Raw genomic sequence first — 17,180 nt, 5'->3', positions numbered from 1 at the left:
ATCCTGCAGCCCTGGAAGGACCTCCGTGTGGAAAAGCTTCAGGCAGGACCTGAGCCCCAGAGGCTGGGAGGTCACAGTCAGGACCAGGACACCTAGGGGGCAACCCTCCTGTCTGCACTTGCCCAGGCAGGACACTGCCCTCTGGCAGGTGGATGCCCCTGATGCATCAGTTAAAGGGGGGTGACCCCATCCCTGGGGAGGCGCAGGCCCACCACTGTGGGCGGCACTGGACACAGCGCGGGCGCCCAGTGGCCCCCCTGAGCTGAGCTCCACCCTTGGCCCAGACCACAGAGTGCTCAGCGCTGGCTTCCAGAGAAGGCATATGGAGCTGCTGGGCTTTGTCACCGGTAGTTCACTCTCTACTGGGGTGGGAAGAAGCGGGGACTCTGAGTCCTAGCACTGGCCTGGCTGCTGCTCCAACGTGCACAGAGTGCTGGCAGGGCAAGCAGCTGATGGAGGCCTGATTCTTTTCTCTCCACCAAGCACAGCTCTCTTCCCCAAACCAGGAACCCTTGGCTTCCCAGCAGGTGACCCAACCTAATGGCAGGGTCCCTTCTGGGTCCAGGGCAAGGCTACCTCCATCCCTTGCCAGCTCTGTTGGCCTGTGCAAATGTCCTATGCTGAAGAGCACCTCTACCTGCCCACCCCTGCCTGGGGTCCCCAGTTCTGCATCCCCAAGAAGGGCTCTAGGGAAGGACTTTATATTGAGCTGCCCTGGGAGATGAGAATTTTGCTTTGAATGCTGAGGGTCTGGCTTTCAGTACCTATTACAACTGGGTATTTCCAGCCTGCTGCCCCATGCCTTGTCCCTGTGGCAAAGTCACAGAGCCCGGCCATCCCCTACCTTGCAGGGACCTGCCAACCAGGCCACAAGACTGTCACTCAGGGAGTATGAGACCACCTGCATGGCAGATCTTCGAAGCCCTTGAGGCCCTCAGCCCTGGTGATGGGACCTCTGTGGGGGGAAGACCTCTGGGGCTTCTGCAGGGGTGAGGAGGGGGGCCTGTGCCCTCAGCAACTTACCCATCTGAAAGTCCCCACTGCCCAGGTCCCCGCTCCCCAGGCCATCTGCAAGCAGAAGAGAGATTTAGGCAGCAATAAGTATTTGTTGAGTATCTACTAGGAGTTGGGTGCTATTCGGGGCACCTGGCACATGGCGGGCAAGGTCATAAAGCAGAGAACTGTCGCCGCCACTCAAGCCTAAGGAGGCTGGCTTGTAAAAGACAGCTCGGAAGCCTCCATTGGAGACGGTGTGGGCCAAGGCCACACATTCTGGGGACTTGACCATCTGCCCTTGCTGGGGCGGGAGGGGCCTGGTCACACTGGCCACCAGGTGAGGCCAGGACGGGGTGCAGTAAGGGGCGGTAACTGTCCCCTACCGTGCCTTGTCTGCCATCTCCCAGATGTCGGTCCTAATCACCTGTGCTATGAGGACACAGCAGTGGCAGAGGAGTGGTCAGCATCCCAGAGTCGCATGGGTTGCAAGCAGAGGATCTTGGAGTCATTGGGACCATGGCCTAGGATGGCCATCTCTTGAGGCATCCCCTGGGGCAAGCTTCCTGAAGCCTCTTTAAGGACCAGTGGGAAGAATCCTATACCCCCTTACCTCTTCCACTCCCTACCACCAGAACCCTCTGCTCACCTCCAGAGGCATCGTCTGCCAGCAAGTCCTCGTCATCAGAGAGGTCTGAGTAGCTCCAGCCAGCCCGGCCCACCGTGACTGTCTCCGCATCCTCGGGCAGAGACAAGCCATCATACGCCCGCAGCCCGTGGGTCACCTGTGGGAGTTCACACAGCCGATGGTCACAATCTCCAGTCCCTTGCCCAAACCAGGACCCCTCCCCTCACTACAAGGGGGACCCAGAGTCCCACCCCAAATCCCTGTAGTGGTTAAGTCAGATGTGGTCTGGCTAAGAGAGTCAGGCTGGGGCTGAACCACTATTTTTGACTCCATTTCCCCAAAGCCCCATTAGCCCCTGGAGGCCTCAGAGACCAACCCTACAAATTCACAGAGTCTGAATGAATCCTCAAATGAACAGAGAATAAAATTAAAATCACTTTGGTAAGTGATGACAGACTTCTCTTCCTCTGGAGAAGGCAAAGGTTGTCCAAGACATGAGGCAGTATGTACTCACTATCATACGGGGACATGGGCAGGTACAGGGTGACCTGGGCCAGCAAAGATTGGGGGACACAGGGCAGGAAGGGCAGCCAGGGTCAGCATGGACAGGGTGAGTCCACCAAAGCTGCTGTCTCTAATGACAGCTTCCCACCGGGCCATCTTGGCCACCTCTCTCTGCCTTTGTCTGGCTTCCAAAGCTCCAAGCCACAGGAAATACATTCCACCCATGTTGGACAACTAGCTCTGGCACTTGTGGCCACACTGACAAGCTCATCTGTGCACACAGCAGAGGGGGTGGAGCCCAGGAGCTGGGCTGGATGGGGGCAGGACAGGCGTGGTGTCAACTCTGCATGACCTCGGGCTGATGCTGAGCCCAGCACAAGTTCCACCCCAGGCTCCCACTCCACAGAGGGCCTGCTGAGACCCTGCGCCCTGCAGGCCAGGGCAGAAGGGCCCCAGTGGCCAGGTCGGGGGATGGGTGGTGAACACCTCCCTCCCCTTCGACAAGATCAAGATGTTTCCAAAGGAGTTTTATCAGATAACCCAGAGGAAAACACCAACCCAGGGGAACCCTGGGGAACCTGAGGGAACCCCAGAGCCCCTAAGCACAGTGCGCATGGATTTGCTGTGGCCCCGTAGTGCACGTCCAGCCCCAGATAACCTGGCCTGCGTGTCTCAGGCCCTGCCCTGCCCTCAGCCCTCTCTGGGGAGCCCAGCCCAACCAGAAGGAAACGGTCTTGCTTTTGAAAACCAGACCCAACCCTCCCTGGCTAGACAAGGTGATGGCAGCAGGAAAGAGGCCCAAGGAGGAGAAGAAAAACAATGAGACGGCCAGTCTCTCTCCCTCCCTACACCGCCCAGCTTCACCCAGTCCACAACCCTGGGAGCCTCTGGCCATTTCTCGTGCCAGTCCCTCCACTGGAATGCCCTTCCTCCCTTTGTTTTTCTGGCTAAATCACCCTCCAAAACTCAGCTAAGTGTCACCTCCTCTAACTGCTCAGGAAGAAAAAGGCACAAGTTACTGATATTCACAGCGACACGGCTGAGGTCCAATCACACACGATGAGTGAAAGACGCCAGACACAGAAGGCTGCATACTGTGTGACCCCACTGATACGAAACTCTGGGGAGTGGCATGGGACAGTGTAATCGACAGTGACAGAAATGTCACTAGTTGCCTGGGACAAGGGATAGGGTAGGCTGACCCGGCAGGGACACAAGGGAACCTCTTGGAGTGACAGTTCCCTGGGTATATACATGTCATGATTGAACTGTAAACTTAAAATGGGTACATTTTATTGTGTGTGATTTGCACTTCAAGAAAGAGGACTAAAAAGAAAATCTAAATTAAATTAAATTAAATTAAATTAAATAATTAAATTAAATTAAAAAAGAAAGACAATGTTCTCTGGGAGACCTTGTCCTGACCCTTGGCTGTCACAGTGCCCTCTGTGCCCAGGCTGGGTTCTGGGCACTCCTGGGTCCACACTCTAATCACCTGTATCTCCACTAGAGCGGAAGCATCCTAAAGGCAGGGATGGGGATTAAGTCACCTCTAGGGATCCCTGGGTGGCGCAGCGGTTTGGCGCCTGCCCTTGGCCCAGGGTGCGATCCTGGAGACCCGGGATCGAATCCCACGTCGGGCTCCTGGTGCATGGAGCCTGCTTCTCCCTCTGCCTGTGTCTCTACCTCCCTCTCTCTCTCTCTCTGTGTGTGTGTGTGACTATCATAAATAAATTAAAAAAAAAAAGTCACCTCTACCCTCTCAGCAACCCATGTTCAATAAGTACTTGAATGAATGAATGAGTGAATGGTCAAAAATGCTATCACCCATATAATCTAATTGCTTCCCGAACTCGATTTGCTTTGTGTACCACCTGCCCCTCCATAGTTTACATGCCACCTCCCTTCCTAGGCTGGGAGCTCCGGGGGCTGGGACTGGCTGCCATTTGGTCACCTTTGTGTCTGCAGGGCTACCAAGCCAACGTCTGCATTGCCTGCAACTTACCCCCTGCTGTGGCCTAATGCCCCTTCCCCTCCCATCCATGGGCAAACCCCCCTTCCTGTTCCTTTTCCTTCTCCACCCTCTCTCTGTACAAAGGCAAAGGCCCACCCCACTCCTAATTGGCTAGTGGACTTCTGGGCCATGCCCACAGGGTCTGTATCCAGGCGAGAACTTTAGGCTCCCCAGGAGCTGATGAGAAATACGGATTCCTGGGCCCCTTCTCATCCAGGTGGGAGGGATGCAGTGGCATGTGCTCAGAGAACTCTGACACTTGCTAGCTAAGAACCACAAGATCAATCCCTAAGAGGGGTTCTACTCCCTTCCCTGCTGCAGGTAGAGGGCAATATTTCCACTGGGTGGGAGGGAGTTCCAGAGCAGGCCCTGAGTGACCTAAGGAAAGTGCGAGGCTAAGACTGGCAGAGGGGCACAACATAGGGGCTGATGGGGTTAGAGGGGCAGGCTTGCATCCTCCCAACCTGCGGAGGGCTCTCCTCTGTGTCACTGCCACTCCCTCCTCCTCCCCGTGCAAGCCAGGCCATGGGGCATAGAGATTCCCAGCACCCCCTAGACACGGATGTCTGGAAAGGAAAACTCTGGTGGTGAGTAAGGTCCAGAGAGCTTCTCCCAGGCCTGGAGCCGGTGGGGGGAGGTGGTGGTGTCGGGACTGGACAGGAAATAGCAAAGTGAGACTCAACTTGGAAAAAATGTCAGGAACACACATCTGCAGTGAGAAGGGTGGGAGAATCCAGAGCACGTCGGCCCGGATAGAAGACCTCCCACCCCAGGGGCTCCAGGGAATGGGCCCTTCCACATGCCAGCCTGCCCTTGCTTACAGCCCCCTCCCCGCGGCCCAAGGCCCTGGGGTCAGATCAGGGCCTGTAGCAAGGGCCAACCCAGCAAGGGCAGAGACTTCATTTGTGAAAAGCTGAAGATCAAAAGGTTCTAGCAGCTGTATTTCACATCTGGGAGGGGAGATGGAGCCAGACCGGAAAGAGGCTCCCAGAAAGAGCCCAAAGGAGCCTGAGACTTGACCATAGAAGGGAACTCTGATTCAGATCTGGAAAGTCCGGTATCTACTTGGAAATAGAAAGAACTAACATTTATTGAGCACTTGCTATATACACCAGGCACCCCTTTAAGGATTTTTATAAATGCTAACCCAGGTTACAGGCAGGGATGGGGACATGGAGCAGTCAGGTCATCTGCCTGAAGATCTAGCAGGTGGCAGAGCTGGGATTTGACCTCTCTGGTCATTCGGTTCTAATGTCTAAGCTTTTGCCACTGAGTCGGAACCGGCTGAGGTCACTGAGAGTCACTCCGCAAAACCATTTAACCGCAGTGCTGTTTCACAGTCTACAGAGCATTTCCTCAATCTTGGTGTCATTGGACCTTGACAATGACCCCCTGAGGTGGCTGAGCAGGTGTGAAAGGCCCCCTTTCACAGAGAAGGGAATAGCACCTCGCTTTCCCCATGTAACTTGCCCAAGGATCACAGGTGAGTGGCAGTGGAGCCAGGACAGACCCAGGACCTCCAGATTCTGCGCCTGCTGACCAGGAAAGAGGCAGGGCTGAGGCCGAGCCTCCAGGCTGGCCTTGAGGCCTAAGCAAGGGGGCAGGGCCAGAACGTCCAGGGCTGGCTGGTTCCCATCCCCAATCCAAGTAGCTCCCAGGATGGCCCTCGGATGCCTGAGCTGCCAGTGGCCTGAGCCTGTGCAATGTGTGCCTAATGTCCCAAGGAGGGCCACTGGTGGCTCCAAGGTCAAAGGCAGAAATAGAACCCAGGTTTCCTGCCCTCCAGCCATCTCCGGCAATGAGAAAGCCCGGCTTCCTCCCAGAGGAACGCAGTACTCAGGCAGGCGTTGGAGCCGGATGGCGGGGCCAAAGAGGAAGGGTCCAGAAGGCAGACCCGGGCCAGAAAGGAAGGAGCCAAGCAGAGAGGGGGATTTTCCAGACCTGGCAGGTTCCTGATGGGGGAAGTGGAAGCAGCTGACTCATACAAGGCAAGGCCAAAGGACTGTTTTTTCAAGCACTGGGAACAATTGCTTGGGGCAGGGGTGTGGGCACAGTGGCCCCTCAATGGGGGGTGGGGGGGTGGGGGTGGAGGGGACCCAGACAGGCGGGATACCAGACAGACAGGGAACTTCTGGGAGACAGCTCCTTGAGGCTGGGTTGTATCGCCACTGGAGACGGGAACAGAAGGTAGAGAAAGTTTGGGGTGCAGGGGGAGGTGCAGCTATGGATATAGGATATCAGGTCTGGGGTTTTTGAAGGATTTCTTAAGTGAGGATCATGGGTCTTGCACAGGACATGTGTGCAGGTAAAGGTTTCCTGTGCTGCTAAAATCAAAGCTGTAGGAAAGTGGCAGGAGGGTGAGGACAACAGGGATGGGCCGACGCCACGGAGGGCTTTCTCCTTTCTCCTTTCCTCCTTGTCCTCAGCACTGTGTGGACCACCTCGATTAATCCTCATAGCAACTGGGGGGCAGGTAAGGTGGGGGTGCCACTGCAGGGCTATTAACCCTCGTCTGTAGCAAGGGAAATGCAAAGAGCTCTGAAAACCGAGAGTGTTTTCTTTTTTAAAATGAGTTTATAACAAGCTCATTTGGTGCCAAGTCCTGACCTGAACTGACAGGAAGCTATTAACATCCTATTTACTCCACTTAGGGGTGAGGAGTTGTATGTTTTGCTGCAGCAATATTACTGTGTTTCATTAGGGGCGTTGCCCCAGACTCCACCAAGTGTTCTCATGTGCTCTATTGTAACCTTTCTCCTATCTGGAAACTTCTGGATTCCAAAGCAGCTTCGCGGGTTTCAAGGTGCATTATCATTTCCATTTTGCAGACGAGAAGAGGGAGATCACAGGGATCACCTTGTGAACGAAGTTGAAAGCGTGTAAGGAGCCCAGCTTGATGCCTTATAGACTGTAAGTGCTCAGTAAGCGTTAGAATTAGTACCATGCAGGGGACGCAGAGTAGAGGTGAGGGGAGGGTACCGACAAGGGGTGATGTGGGGGGTGCGGGGCATGGGCTCAGGCCCGGGGTCAGCCTCCAGGTCTGGGATGAAGGGAAGGGCCTGGCACTGCTGCCTAAGCTCTGGGCGGGCTGGCGGGGTGGCTCCCAGGTCGGGGGTGACAACAAAGTTTGGTGCCAAAGCTCAAGTTAACTGCCTGCTCTGAGGTTGACTCTGGGACCACAGGGGGACTTTGGGCTGCTGCAGAGATGTTATTCATATATGACTCGGGCCGCCGGCCCATCACCCCCTCCTCATGGCCCAGGCCTGAGCTGAGCCCACCACTACCCCCGCAGCTGGGCAGGAAGGTCGGAGCACGGCAGTCCCCAGGGTGGCTGCAGCTGCCCAGGGCAGGGCTCCAGGCATCTGGGCTGGAGTGAGCTCACTCCATCAAAATCCAGAGACTGTGTGGGGGCGGGAGACAAACGAGCCCCTGCCTGCCCACCTGCCTCCTGCCAGCACAGACTTTGCCTCAGTGTCCCTTCCCCCATCTACGGTCCCCAAATCTTCAGAGAAGGACCCAGACCTCAAAAAGTTCCCACTCCCACTCTGTGACGATAGAGGCTCCCAGGTGACCCCATAACACATGCTCCCTGATTCTGCGATAACCCAGGCCCCCAGATACAGGGTCAAGGTGCCCTGCCCCACCCCCAGACTGCCCAGTGCCCTGTCTATGGGCAGCAGACGGCAAAGGGGAAGGAATCTGTCAGGGCAGCACTTTGTTGTGCAAACTGCCAGGGGCGGGTGAGCCCGACACAAAGGCCAAAGGCCTTTAATCCCCTGGCAGGCTAAGAGGGGCGCCGGGCCGGAAAGGAGGCGGCCGCAGCCTCCTCTGGCATGCCTACGCTGCCCGTGCCACTCGGGAGGCCGGCCAGCTTCCCACACTCAAGCTTCCAAGGTGCAGGAGCTTCGCCAGCCCGCTGGCCAGAAAGAAGCATGACCCCCCCAAATAAGGAGAATAGTGGAGGCACAGCAAGCGCTCACTGGATGTGGGTGCCAAGATAAGGCTCTCACCAGGCTTACCTCGTGCAAACCCATAACCCCATAAACCAGATACGGGTCCCCGGCCAGCCGCGCTCCCACCATCCCCAGTTTACAGATGAGAAAAGAAGCTCAGAGAAGTGAACTCATCTCCCCGAGGTCACACAGCTAAGGCAGTGGGAATCCAGTTTGAAAGCAGGGCCCCCGCTTCTGCACTCTGCTAGCTTGGAGGCACAGCAGCCAGCAAGCCCCTGCTTCCCATCCCAAGGCCTGTGACCCGCAAAGTCTGTCCTCCATCCAGGGCCATGTCGGAGCACTGAGGGAAAGCAGAGGCCTGGGGTCTCTTGTCCCAGCTCTGCCCCAAACTCACCATGTGGCCTTGGACAAGCCCCTTGGCACCCCTCCCATTTAGCAAACTGCAGTGAGACCCCACTCTATGCACTAGGCTTCCACACCAGCCATCTCTGTTGATGTGAAAATACCAGGAGGGCCGAGATTTTTGTCTATGTTGATCATTGCTGCATCTTCAAGACAGAAAGCACATACTAGGTGCTCAATTAAGACCTGCGGACACAGACAGAATGCGAGAACGAACAAGCGAACCTGCTCAACAACCCCGAGGTGGGAATTAGCCTTTCTGACAGAAGAAGAAAATGAAGTTCAGAAAGAGAGAGTGAGGACTTGCTCAAGATCGCATAGCAAAAGCTGCATTTCTGAGCCTCAGTTCCCCAGCATTAGAACTGAGGCCGGGGCCTGTGGGTGCCTCATTCGGTCAAGCATCTGCCTTCGGCTCAGGTCGTGATCTTGGGGTCCTGGAATGGAGCTCCCCTTAGAGCTCCCCGCTCAGCAAGGAGTCTGCTTTTCCCTCTCCCTCTCCCTCTCTCCCCCTGCTCATGTGTTCTCTCTCAACTAAATTAAAAAAAATTTTTTTTTTAATTATAAGGAGCACCTGAGTGGTTCAGTGGTTGAGCGTCTGCCTTTGGCTCAGGTCGTGACCCCGGGGTCCTGGGATCGAGTCCCACATCGGGCTCCCTGCAGTGAGCCTACTTCTCCCTCTGCCTGTGTCTCTGCCTCTCTCTCTCTGTGTCTCTCATGAATAAATAAATAAAATCTTTAAAAAAATTTTTTTAAATAAAACTGAGGCCATAATACCTTGTCCCAAGGGAAAAGGGAATCTGAATAACATCCTCCTTGAGATGGATAACACTCCCTCCACATCTCAGGTTCCTCAGTGATGAAACAGGTAGAGGTCCCTTGTTTGCCTCCTGCCCAGGGCTATTGGGAGAGGCAAGGGGAATAAAGGGTGATCTGCTTTGGAAAGGGTGACCAGAGAACTGGCTGGCCCTTTACCAGGTGGACCTGACCCTTTACCAGGTGGGCCTGACACGGTCTCTGCCTTCAAGGTCCCTATGCACACAGCTGCGGTTGCACCCGAGCAGGGCTGCCACCATCACCGTCAAGCAAGAGCACTTTATGAGTCTCAGAGATGCGGCCAGTGGGGCAGAGGGCAGACTTTACTGGGACAACCCTGATTCCAGGCCGCCTTGGCCACTACCTCGCTGGGCAGCCTCAGCTTCCTCCCCGGTAAGGAAAGGATAATCAATCCCACCTTCCCTAGAAGGTTCAATTCAAGTTGCTTTGATCTTTACTTCCCGTGCACCTACTATGTGCTGGGTCCTGGGGATAAAACGGGGAAGTTAACAGACATAGAGCTCTGTGTTCCCAAGGGAGATGCAGGATGAAATACAGTGCATGGAGGACTCTACAGAAGAGGGGCGGGGGCTGGGAGGGCCCAGAGGACAGTCCCCTCAGTGACCGAGGCAGGTGGGAGTTTGGGGAAGGTTTCTCCGGGGTAAAGGACAATTCAGCTGGGTCTGAAAGACCGTCTCACCTAAGTAGGGTGGAGAAGGGGCAGAGGGCGTACACCAGGGAGAAGGAAGGGGCACATGTGCCCAGGCCCAGAGGTGGGAAGAGGACACAGCACCGTCAATGGACCAGCCCTGAATGGCTTTTTCCACCCAAAGACCAGTGTCCCTTGACTATGCTGGTGTCACGGTGCTAGTCACAGCGCCCAAGTACCCCGGTCCCCCCAGAGTCCATGCACTCTCCTCCCGCCCCACAGACACCCCAAGAATGGGCCTCCCCTGGTGGTGGATGAGCTGCCTGCCAGCCTAGAGGGAAGAAGCAGGAAGTCACGGGGAAATGCCCCCGCCCCCACCCGTGTGCCAGGTGGGGGTGGCCCAGTGGGAACGGCTTCCGGGCTGGGCCGCCCAGCAAGAAGGTCCCCAGGGCTTGAACACTATCTGCCAAGCATGGCTGGTGCCAACAGCGCCTGCGGTGTTCACGTGCCTGCCTCCTGCCTGCAGCCTGGCGTGGTTCTCAGATTCTCTGGCACCCAGGAGGCCCTGCTGCCGCGGAGTGCTGGAGTGTCTGTGGGCCTTCCAGGCCCCACCGACCTGTTTGGGCTGGCCCATCCTCTCTGGGGTCGCCACCCATAGATTTCATGAATGAAGCCCCCAGCACAGTGCCAGGCCTACAGGAGGACAGGAGGGATCCCGTTCCACAAATTTTGGTTGAAATGAGACACTACTTACAACAATGACCACCTCCTGAACCTATTGGGTTAGGCCTTTCCATTAGTCTTGATTCATCAAAGGAGGAGAAGAAAAGCCCTTACAAAGGGTGACCACGTCCTGTGTGACCTATACACATACACACACACCTCTCCAACCTCCTCCCCTCCTATGCTCTCCCCACTCCCTGTCACATTTATCTCAATAGCTTTCAACTACACCTCTCTCCCACCTCAAGGCCTTTGCACCTGCTGCATCCTCCACCTGGGACACTGCTCCCAGATGTGCCCACTCCTCTTCTTCTTGTTTCTGCTCAAAGGCCACCTTTACAGAGACCCACCCTGGCCATATCCCAGGTCCAGCATCTATTCACTAGCCCTGTCACTTCCCTTGTCCTGCCTCCTAGCACCTCACCACCTACATTCTACCCACATTTACACATTTATCTGTTTATCATCAGTCACCCCCACTAGAACATCAGTGCCACAAAGGCAAGGGACTCTGTCCATTGTGCTCACTGTCGTACTACCTGGCACAGAGTAGCTGCCCAAAGACACTTTTTAAGTTAATGAAGAGGTGGAGTTTATAAATGAAGACTTGGAGTCTCGGGAAGACCACTTGCCCAGAGTCAAGAGCTGGAAGAGCCAAGACTAGGAGCCCGACCCCTCCCTGGTTCCCAAGCTCTGTACTGCCCGAGCCCTCTTCCTGCCATCTCTGACGCCTGAGCCTTCAGCCAGGGGGCCCATTTTTCCCGTCACTGAGCAGGGACCTGCTCCCAGGGATTGGGTGGGGGTCTAGGAGGTGAGCGGGGCCACAGCCCAAGCTCAAGGGCCTTGCACAAGGCAGCCCGGCCCCCAGGCTTCAGTGACCCTACTCCTGCTTGATCCCGTGGGCATCGGCAACAGGAAAAAACAGGCTGGAACGGCAGCTGCTTGCAGCCAAGGAGGCCAGCACCCCCTGCCCCCCAGGGCTTTCCTCATCTGCTTCCTGGACGGGGAGGAAGGGGCCGGCAGGGCCGAGCCCATGACTGAGGACAGGCCTGGTGGAGGGGGCACAGAGCTGGAAATAAAAGGAAGGGCCCCTTCCTTTTGAAGTGCCCCACCCCTTTTCCTCATGACTAATGTCCAATCCAAGACACAGTAAAGCTGGACGTGGCGGGAGGGTCCTGCAGACAAACACACCTGGGACAGGCTGGTGACACAAAGGTGAGCTGGTTCCCTAAGTCCTCAGCGTCCCGAACACCATGACGGGAGGAGGGGGAACGATTCACTGTTTCCCAAACGTGCATAACTTGGAACCCTTTCTTCATGCTCAGGGGACTAGGGTTCCACGGAGCACATACTGGGGGCACCCACACCGAACCTACCGCCTTCCCTGGGCGAGCAGCCAACGAGCTCTGCTTCAGCGAGGCTTTGGATGTGAGATAGGGCCCGTCAGCGACACCACCGCCGCCACCACCACTGCTGCCACGGCCACCACCGCTGCTACCACCGCTGGCACCACAGACACCATGGCCACAGGGGTTTTGAAAAAGGAGCTCTGAACACAGAAAGCCCCGAGGCCCCACGCAATGAAGGGCTGGTCGAGGAAAGGCAGGCCAGGTGACACCAGGGGTATCTTCTCTCCTCGGGGAGAAACACTGTCAGAGCCTGAGAAAAGCCAGACAGAAGCCGCCCTGTCCCTCCCTGCCAGCAGCCTGGCCTCTGGGGAGATGAGTCCTGTTGGAGGGGACAGAGGGCATGGCCCAGCACCTGGTCACGCTGGACCCCGAGGACCATGCAAAAGGTCACAGGGTCCCTGCACCCACGAGAGTGGGTGGGAGCTGAGGTCTCTGCGGGGAAGTTCAGCTGCTGGCGCTCCTCGGGCGGCAGAGTGGGCCGGGAGGGACTGAGAAGGGCTTCCAGCTCTCCCCACCGTCGGGGTAAGCCCCTTCCCCTCTCCAGGCCTCGGGCTCCCTCGGTCACATGAGGAAGCAGGCCTAGAACACTGCTTTCCAGGCTGTCCTCGGCGCCTCGGGGACCACTTCAGACAGCAGGTGACTGGATGGGGGGACAGATAGAACTTGGGCCCCCTCCCCCAAATACTTGCTTCAGTGAAAACAAATCCACCTTTTTCCATTTTATATTAGGACCCTCCACATAATACATCCGGTGTGGCCCCTGGTTAGCTGGGTGCAGGCCGCTTTACCCCTCCATGCCTCTCCGTTTCTCATCTGTAAAATGGGCATGATAGTTCCTGTTAAGAGTATCTACCTCATGGGATTGTTGTAAGGATAAGACAAAAATGTAAAATGCTACAAATAGCACCAGCACCCAGTGAACGTCCGATGTTTGCTGTTATTTATCAAAATATTGCAAGATTTGGGCAGCCCCGGTGACGCAGCGGTTTGGCGTTGCCTGCAGCCCGGGGTGTGATCCTGGAGACCTGGGATCGAGTCCCACGTCGGACTCCCTGCAAGGAGCCTGCTTCTCCCTCTGCCTGTGTCTCTGCCTCTCAGTCTCTCTCTCTCTCTCTCTGAATAAAATAAATAAATCTTTTTAAAAAATATTGCAAGATTTAACCAAAATACTATTACTTGATTGGCATAAGGGTTTCACTGCTCATTAAGAAGTTTGAAAGCTCTCAACTAAAACGATCCCAAAGGTTCCCTCTGCCTTTGACATTTTAGGACACTGAAATCCCAAAACCTTAGGTTTGTAGAATTCTAGGCTATGCCTCCACCGGCAAAGAGGGCGAGGCTCGCAGAGGTAATCACGAAGTGAGATCCAAGCCTTAAGGAGTGGCCTGCAGGGAACTGCCCAGCACAGGGTCGCCATCATCCCCATCATCAATCATCATCATCATCATCATCATCATCATCATCATCATCATCATCTATTTATACTTCCCCTGACACCCTCTTCCAGAAAAACTCAAAGCCGCTTACAAAGATGTACACATAATAGCAGGAGAGAATGAACAAAACATACGTAAGAAAAGCTCACAAGAGCAAGCTGACAGTCTGGAGGGAGGTGAGTAGATAGACAGTATGTGCTGAATTCTGGAGGTCTGGGAAAGCAACAATTCATTTGGCTCTGAGCTTTCCAGTGGCCAATGGGAGGAAGGAAACCTGACCAGTCCCTGGATTCCATGTCCCAATGAGATCAAAACAAACCCGTTGCTTAGAGGAAGCACAACTATTCCTGATACCGAGAGCAGAGAATGTCTCAAGGGCAAGGTCTGTCTGGTGCCCTTCTTCCCCCTTGCCAGTGGAGCTGACATCCCATAGGGGTCCACGGACTGGGACCCCTTGAGGCTGAAGTCAGGGGCAGAGGCTACAGCCATCGAAGATCCAGGAGGCTGGAATAGTCGTCCAGAGCCTGCCCTCAGCATCCTTGGCCTGGGCAGGATTACCCATCCCTCCCCAAACGTGAACACAGCCAGTGCCCAAAATAGCCAGAGCACCAGAGGGTGCCAGGAGGCCCCGGGCAAGGGACATGGCTAGGCCTGCCCACAGCGGAGGGCCCAGTGGGCCAATGCACACACGTCCCTGGCGCACAAAGGAGCACCTTCACTCAGGCACACAGCCCTCCTTGGGAGTCCCCCACCCACGGAGCTCCCCCTTCAGCCAGCACGTTGCTCACGCAGAACCAGGCAGCGCTCCGCCCTTCCCACAGGCAGCCTTTCTTGCAGGAGCCAAATGGAAAAGTCTGCCCAGAAACACCACCCCTGCCATATAGGAAAGACCTCCTCCTGCTCCAGGATCAGCCTCCTTCAGCATCCTCCAGGGTCCCCCCGCTGCAGGCCAAGACAATGGGGGCTATTCTGGGCTGCATGGGGTATTTAAAGCTCTGGCTGGGCCTCCTCCCTGGGGAACAAGAAGCCTTGACCTAGGCAAGACCTTCCTGAAATTGTTGCTGCCCAGACTGTGATAGCTGCATCCCAACCTCTCCTGCCAGGCCTTGAGGCCCTGAGGGATGCAGCACCAGTGTCGCCTCCTCTAAGGAGCCCACGGGACCACTGCTCAAGACCCTCAGGAGAGCTGGGTCTTGGGCTCTGCTCCGCCAGTGACCTCAGCCCATTTTCTCGTCTGAAAATGTGGATAATACAGCAGTGTGTATAAAAGTGCTTGGCGGCTTCTGTGGTTAAGATGAAGTTCTGTCTCCCCAGCCACCGCGTGGGATAGAATGTAAGCAAGGATGGGAATTTTGTTTGTTTTGTCTCTGCTCTTTTTCAAGCACCTGGCACACAGTAGGTATCAAATAAATATTTATTGACTGGTATAAATATTTGTGGAATGTGTCTGTAACCCCCATGAGCCAGCCACGGTGCTGGGTGCACAGGTGGCCAACAGTCCTTGAGGATAATATTGCTAGATCTCAATTTGGGTACTTAGAACACTCCAGGCCATATGCTAAGTATTTAACATTGATTCTCTCATTTTAATTTGCTCAATAATCCTAAGAGGTAGGTATTATTCTTATTTTATAAGCAAGAAAATGAGAGTTCCGCTCCAAGCAGTTAAGGAGTTTGCCTGGAAGGGCGCCTGGTTGGCTCAGCTGGTGGAGTGTGCAACTTGTGATCTCAGGGTTGTGGGTTCAAGCCCCATCCTGGGCGTAGAGACTACTTAAATAAATAAATCTTAAAAAAAAAAAAAAAAAAGCGCTTGCCTGGAATCCTCAAACTACTAAGTGGCCAAGGTGATAGGCCCAGGAACCTCAAAGTCTCTATTGTCCTACACAACACGGTCTAAAGAAAGGCAATGGGGTAGGCACTGGGCCAAGAGCTGTGTGATTTCAAGCAAGTAGCTTGGCCTCTCTGGATCTGTTTTCTCTTCCGTAAAAACGGGCTCATTAATTCCTATTTCTCCGTGTTAGTAGGATCAAAGGAACTCAGGGATGCAACCCTGTCCTCCGTATTAGCCCCAACCTCTCCCTAGGGGCAGGGCTGTGAAGGATGGTGGGAAGATGTCCTTCGGGAGGAGGGAGGTGCCCACTGCTGGCTTTGGAACAAAGCTCAGCAGCTGCTGACAACAGCTGGTAAGAGTTCTGGGCCTGGTCCAAGCAGGGGGAGAAGGGGCGGGCTGAGAAGTCACCTCTGGCCCTTCTCTATCACCCTTCCCTGCTGACAGCTGCTGGGGCACCGGGGGCCAAGGGCCGCACAGCAGGAGGGGGTTGGGAGCAGCAGGGCTGGGGTCACCTCAGTCCTCATGCTGCCAACTGCTCAAATCCCAGGGTCCCTGGCCCTGCTGGGCCCACTGGCCAGGACTCAGGCCTCATTCCTGTAGCCCTTTACCCAGTTCCTGGGGGAAGTCTGGGCAGGGGAGGGAGGGGTTGGAGCAAAGGTCTATGGGCCAAGGATGCCTTGCCTGGAGCCTGGGTGCCCCAGAGACCCTGGCTGGGAGGGGGGATGGGCAGGGCCGAGTGGGCAGGGGGTCCCGGGAGAGGCCTCGTGCCATTCCTGGCAAATGGCCGGGGGTTGCAGGCCCTGCAGGGAGCCTTCTTGGAGCCTGTGGACCTGGTCCTGCTCTCCCCACCCCAGGCCCCTCTCAGCCCCACAGCCCTGCACAGTGCCAACCCTTTCCAGTTCCCTGCAGCCCACGCGGCTCTCCCTCCTCTGAACTCTTGCATCCCTATAATTACGCCTGGCCATATTTTCCAAGGCGAATGTGGAGAAACAGTTTAACAAAGGATCCCTGGGCCACTTCCAGGTGTCAGAGGCAGCCTGGGAGATGTAGTTTGGATGCACAAGTATTCCAAGTCTCGGGCACGGTCACAGTTTTTCAGGAAGCCTATTTTTATTTTATTCATAAATCAAAGCCATCCTAGGAAATGTGTGTTGGTCACATGCCACTCCACGGCACTTGGAGCTGACCACACGCCCTGAGCCTGGTAACTGCCTAGCTGTGTAGCCCTCGGCAAATCACTTGACCCCTCTGAGCCTCTGTTTTCCAGTCTGTAAAACAGTAATAAAAATGACCCCCTTACAAGACCGCTGTGAAGATTTCACAGGACAACCTGTCACTTCCTCCCTCCCCCGCCCGCTCCCCACCCATCCAAGAGCTCATGGGCCCAGAGAGTGAGCTTTCCAGAAACCCGCCGCCAACCCCCCAACCCTGGGGAAGAATAATTCCTGATATGCCTGCCCCCCTTCCCCTCTACCAGGTGAGGTAAGGCTCAAGCTAAACCTGCCTGGGAAGCTTTCCAACAGATTCCTGGGTCCCAGGCTGCCAGGGCTAGGAGGGATCACCTGGCCCAAAGTTCTCTCTTTTGCCAAAAGAGAGCCCAGAGAGGGTAAGGAAGGACTTCAAGGAAGACCAGCCAGTATGGAAGAGCCTGAGTTCAAATCCCATTCTGTGACACAGCCCACTGGGTCAGTTCCCCCTTAGCTTCATTTTAGTGACACCCCCCCCACCCAGGTGCTGTTAAAAGGATGAGTTGGATCATGTGTGTGAAGGATAAGACAGATCGTGTACGGAGAGTACTTAGAGAAGCGCCGGGTGCTCAGAGAAG

General features: G+C 55.5%; 1 protein-coding gene and 1 long non-coding RNA gene across 7 annotated transcripts in view; one reads left to right on the top strand and one right to left on the bottom strand.

Annotated features, from left to right (window-relative positions):
• Positions 1–17,180, bottom strand: part of HSPG2 (heparan sulfate proteoglycan 2) — a 99,271-nt gene that overhangs the window by 63,846 nt on the left and 18,245 nt on the right. For all 6 annotated transcript variants that reach the window (XM_025447973.3, XM_049106034.1, XM_025447974.3 and 3 more), the window contains exons 2-3: positions 1,643–1,778; positions 1,024–1,068 (exon numbers count right to left, since the gene is read on the bottom strand). In XM_025447973.3, the coding sequence (XP_025303758.1) occupies positions 1,024–1,068; positions 1,643–1,778 (181 nt within the window). The remainder of the gene's footprint in view (positions 1–1,023; positions 1,069–1,642; positions 1,779–17,180) is intronic.
• Positions 6,237–9,052, top strand: LOC112660445 (uncharacterized). Its single transcript, XR_003136939.3, has 3 exons — positions 6,237–6,326; positions 6,968–7,049; positions 8,562–9,052. It is a non-coding gene; the product is annotated as an uncharacterized LOC112660445 (long non-coding RNA).

This window comes from Canis lupus, chromosome 2 (assembly GCF_003254725.2).
Source record: "Canis lupus dingo isolate Sandy chromosome 2, ASM325472v2, whole genome shotgun sequence".
NCBI classification, from domain to species: domain Eukaryota; kingdom Metazoa; phylum Chordata; class Mammalia; order Carnivora; family Canidae; genus Canis; species Canis lupus.
The sequence above is the reverse complement of the archived record's forward strand: the minus strand, read 5'-3'. Positions and strand labels throughout refer to the sequence as shown.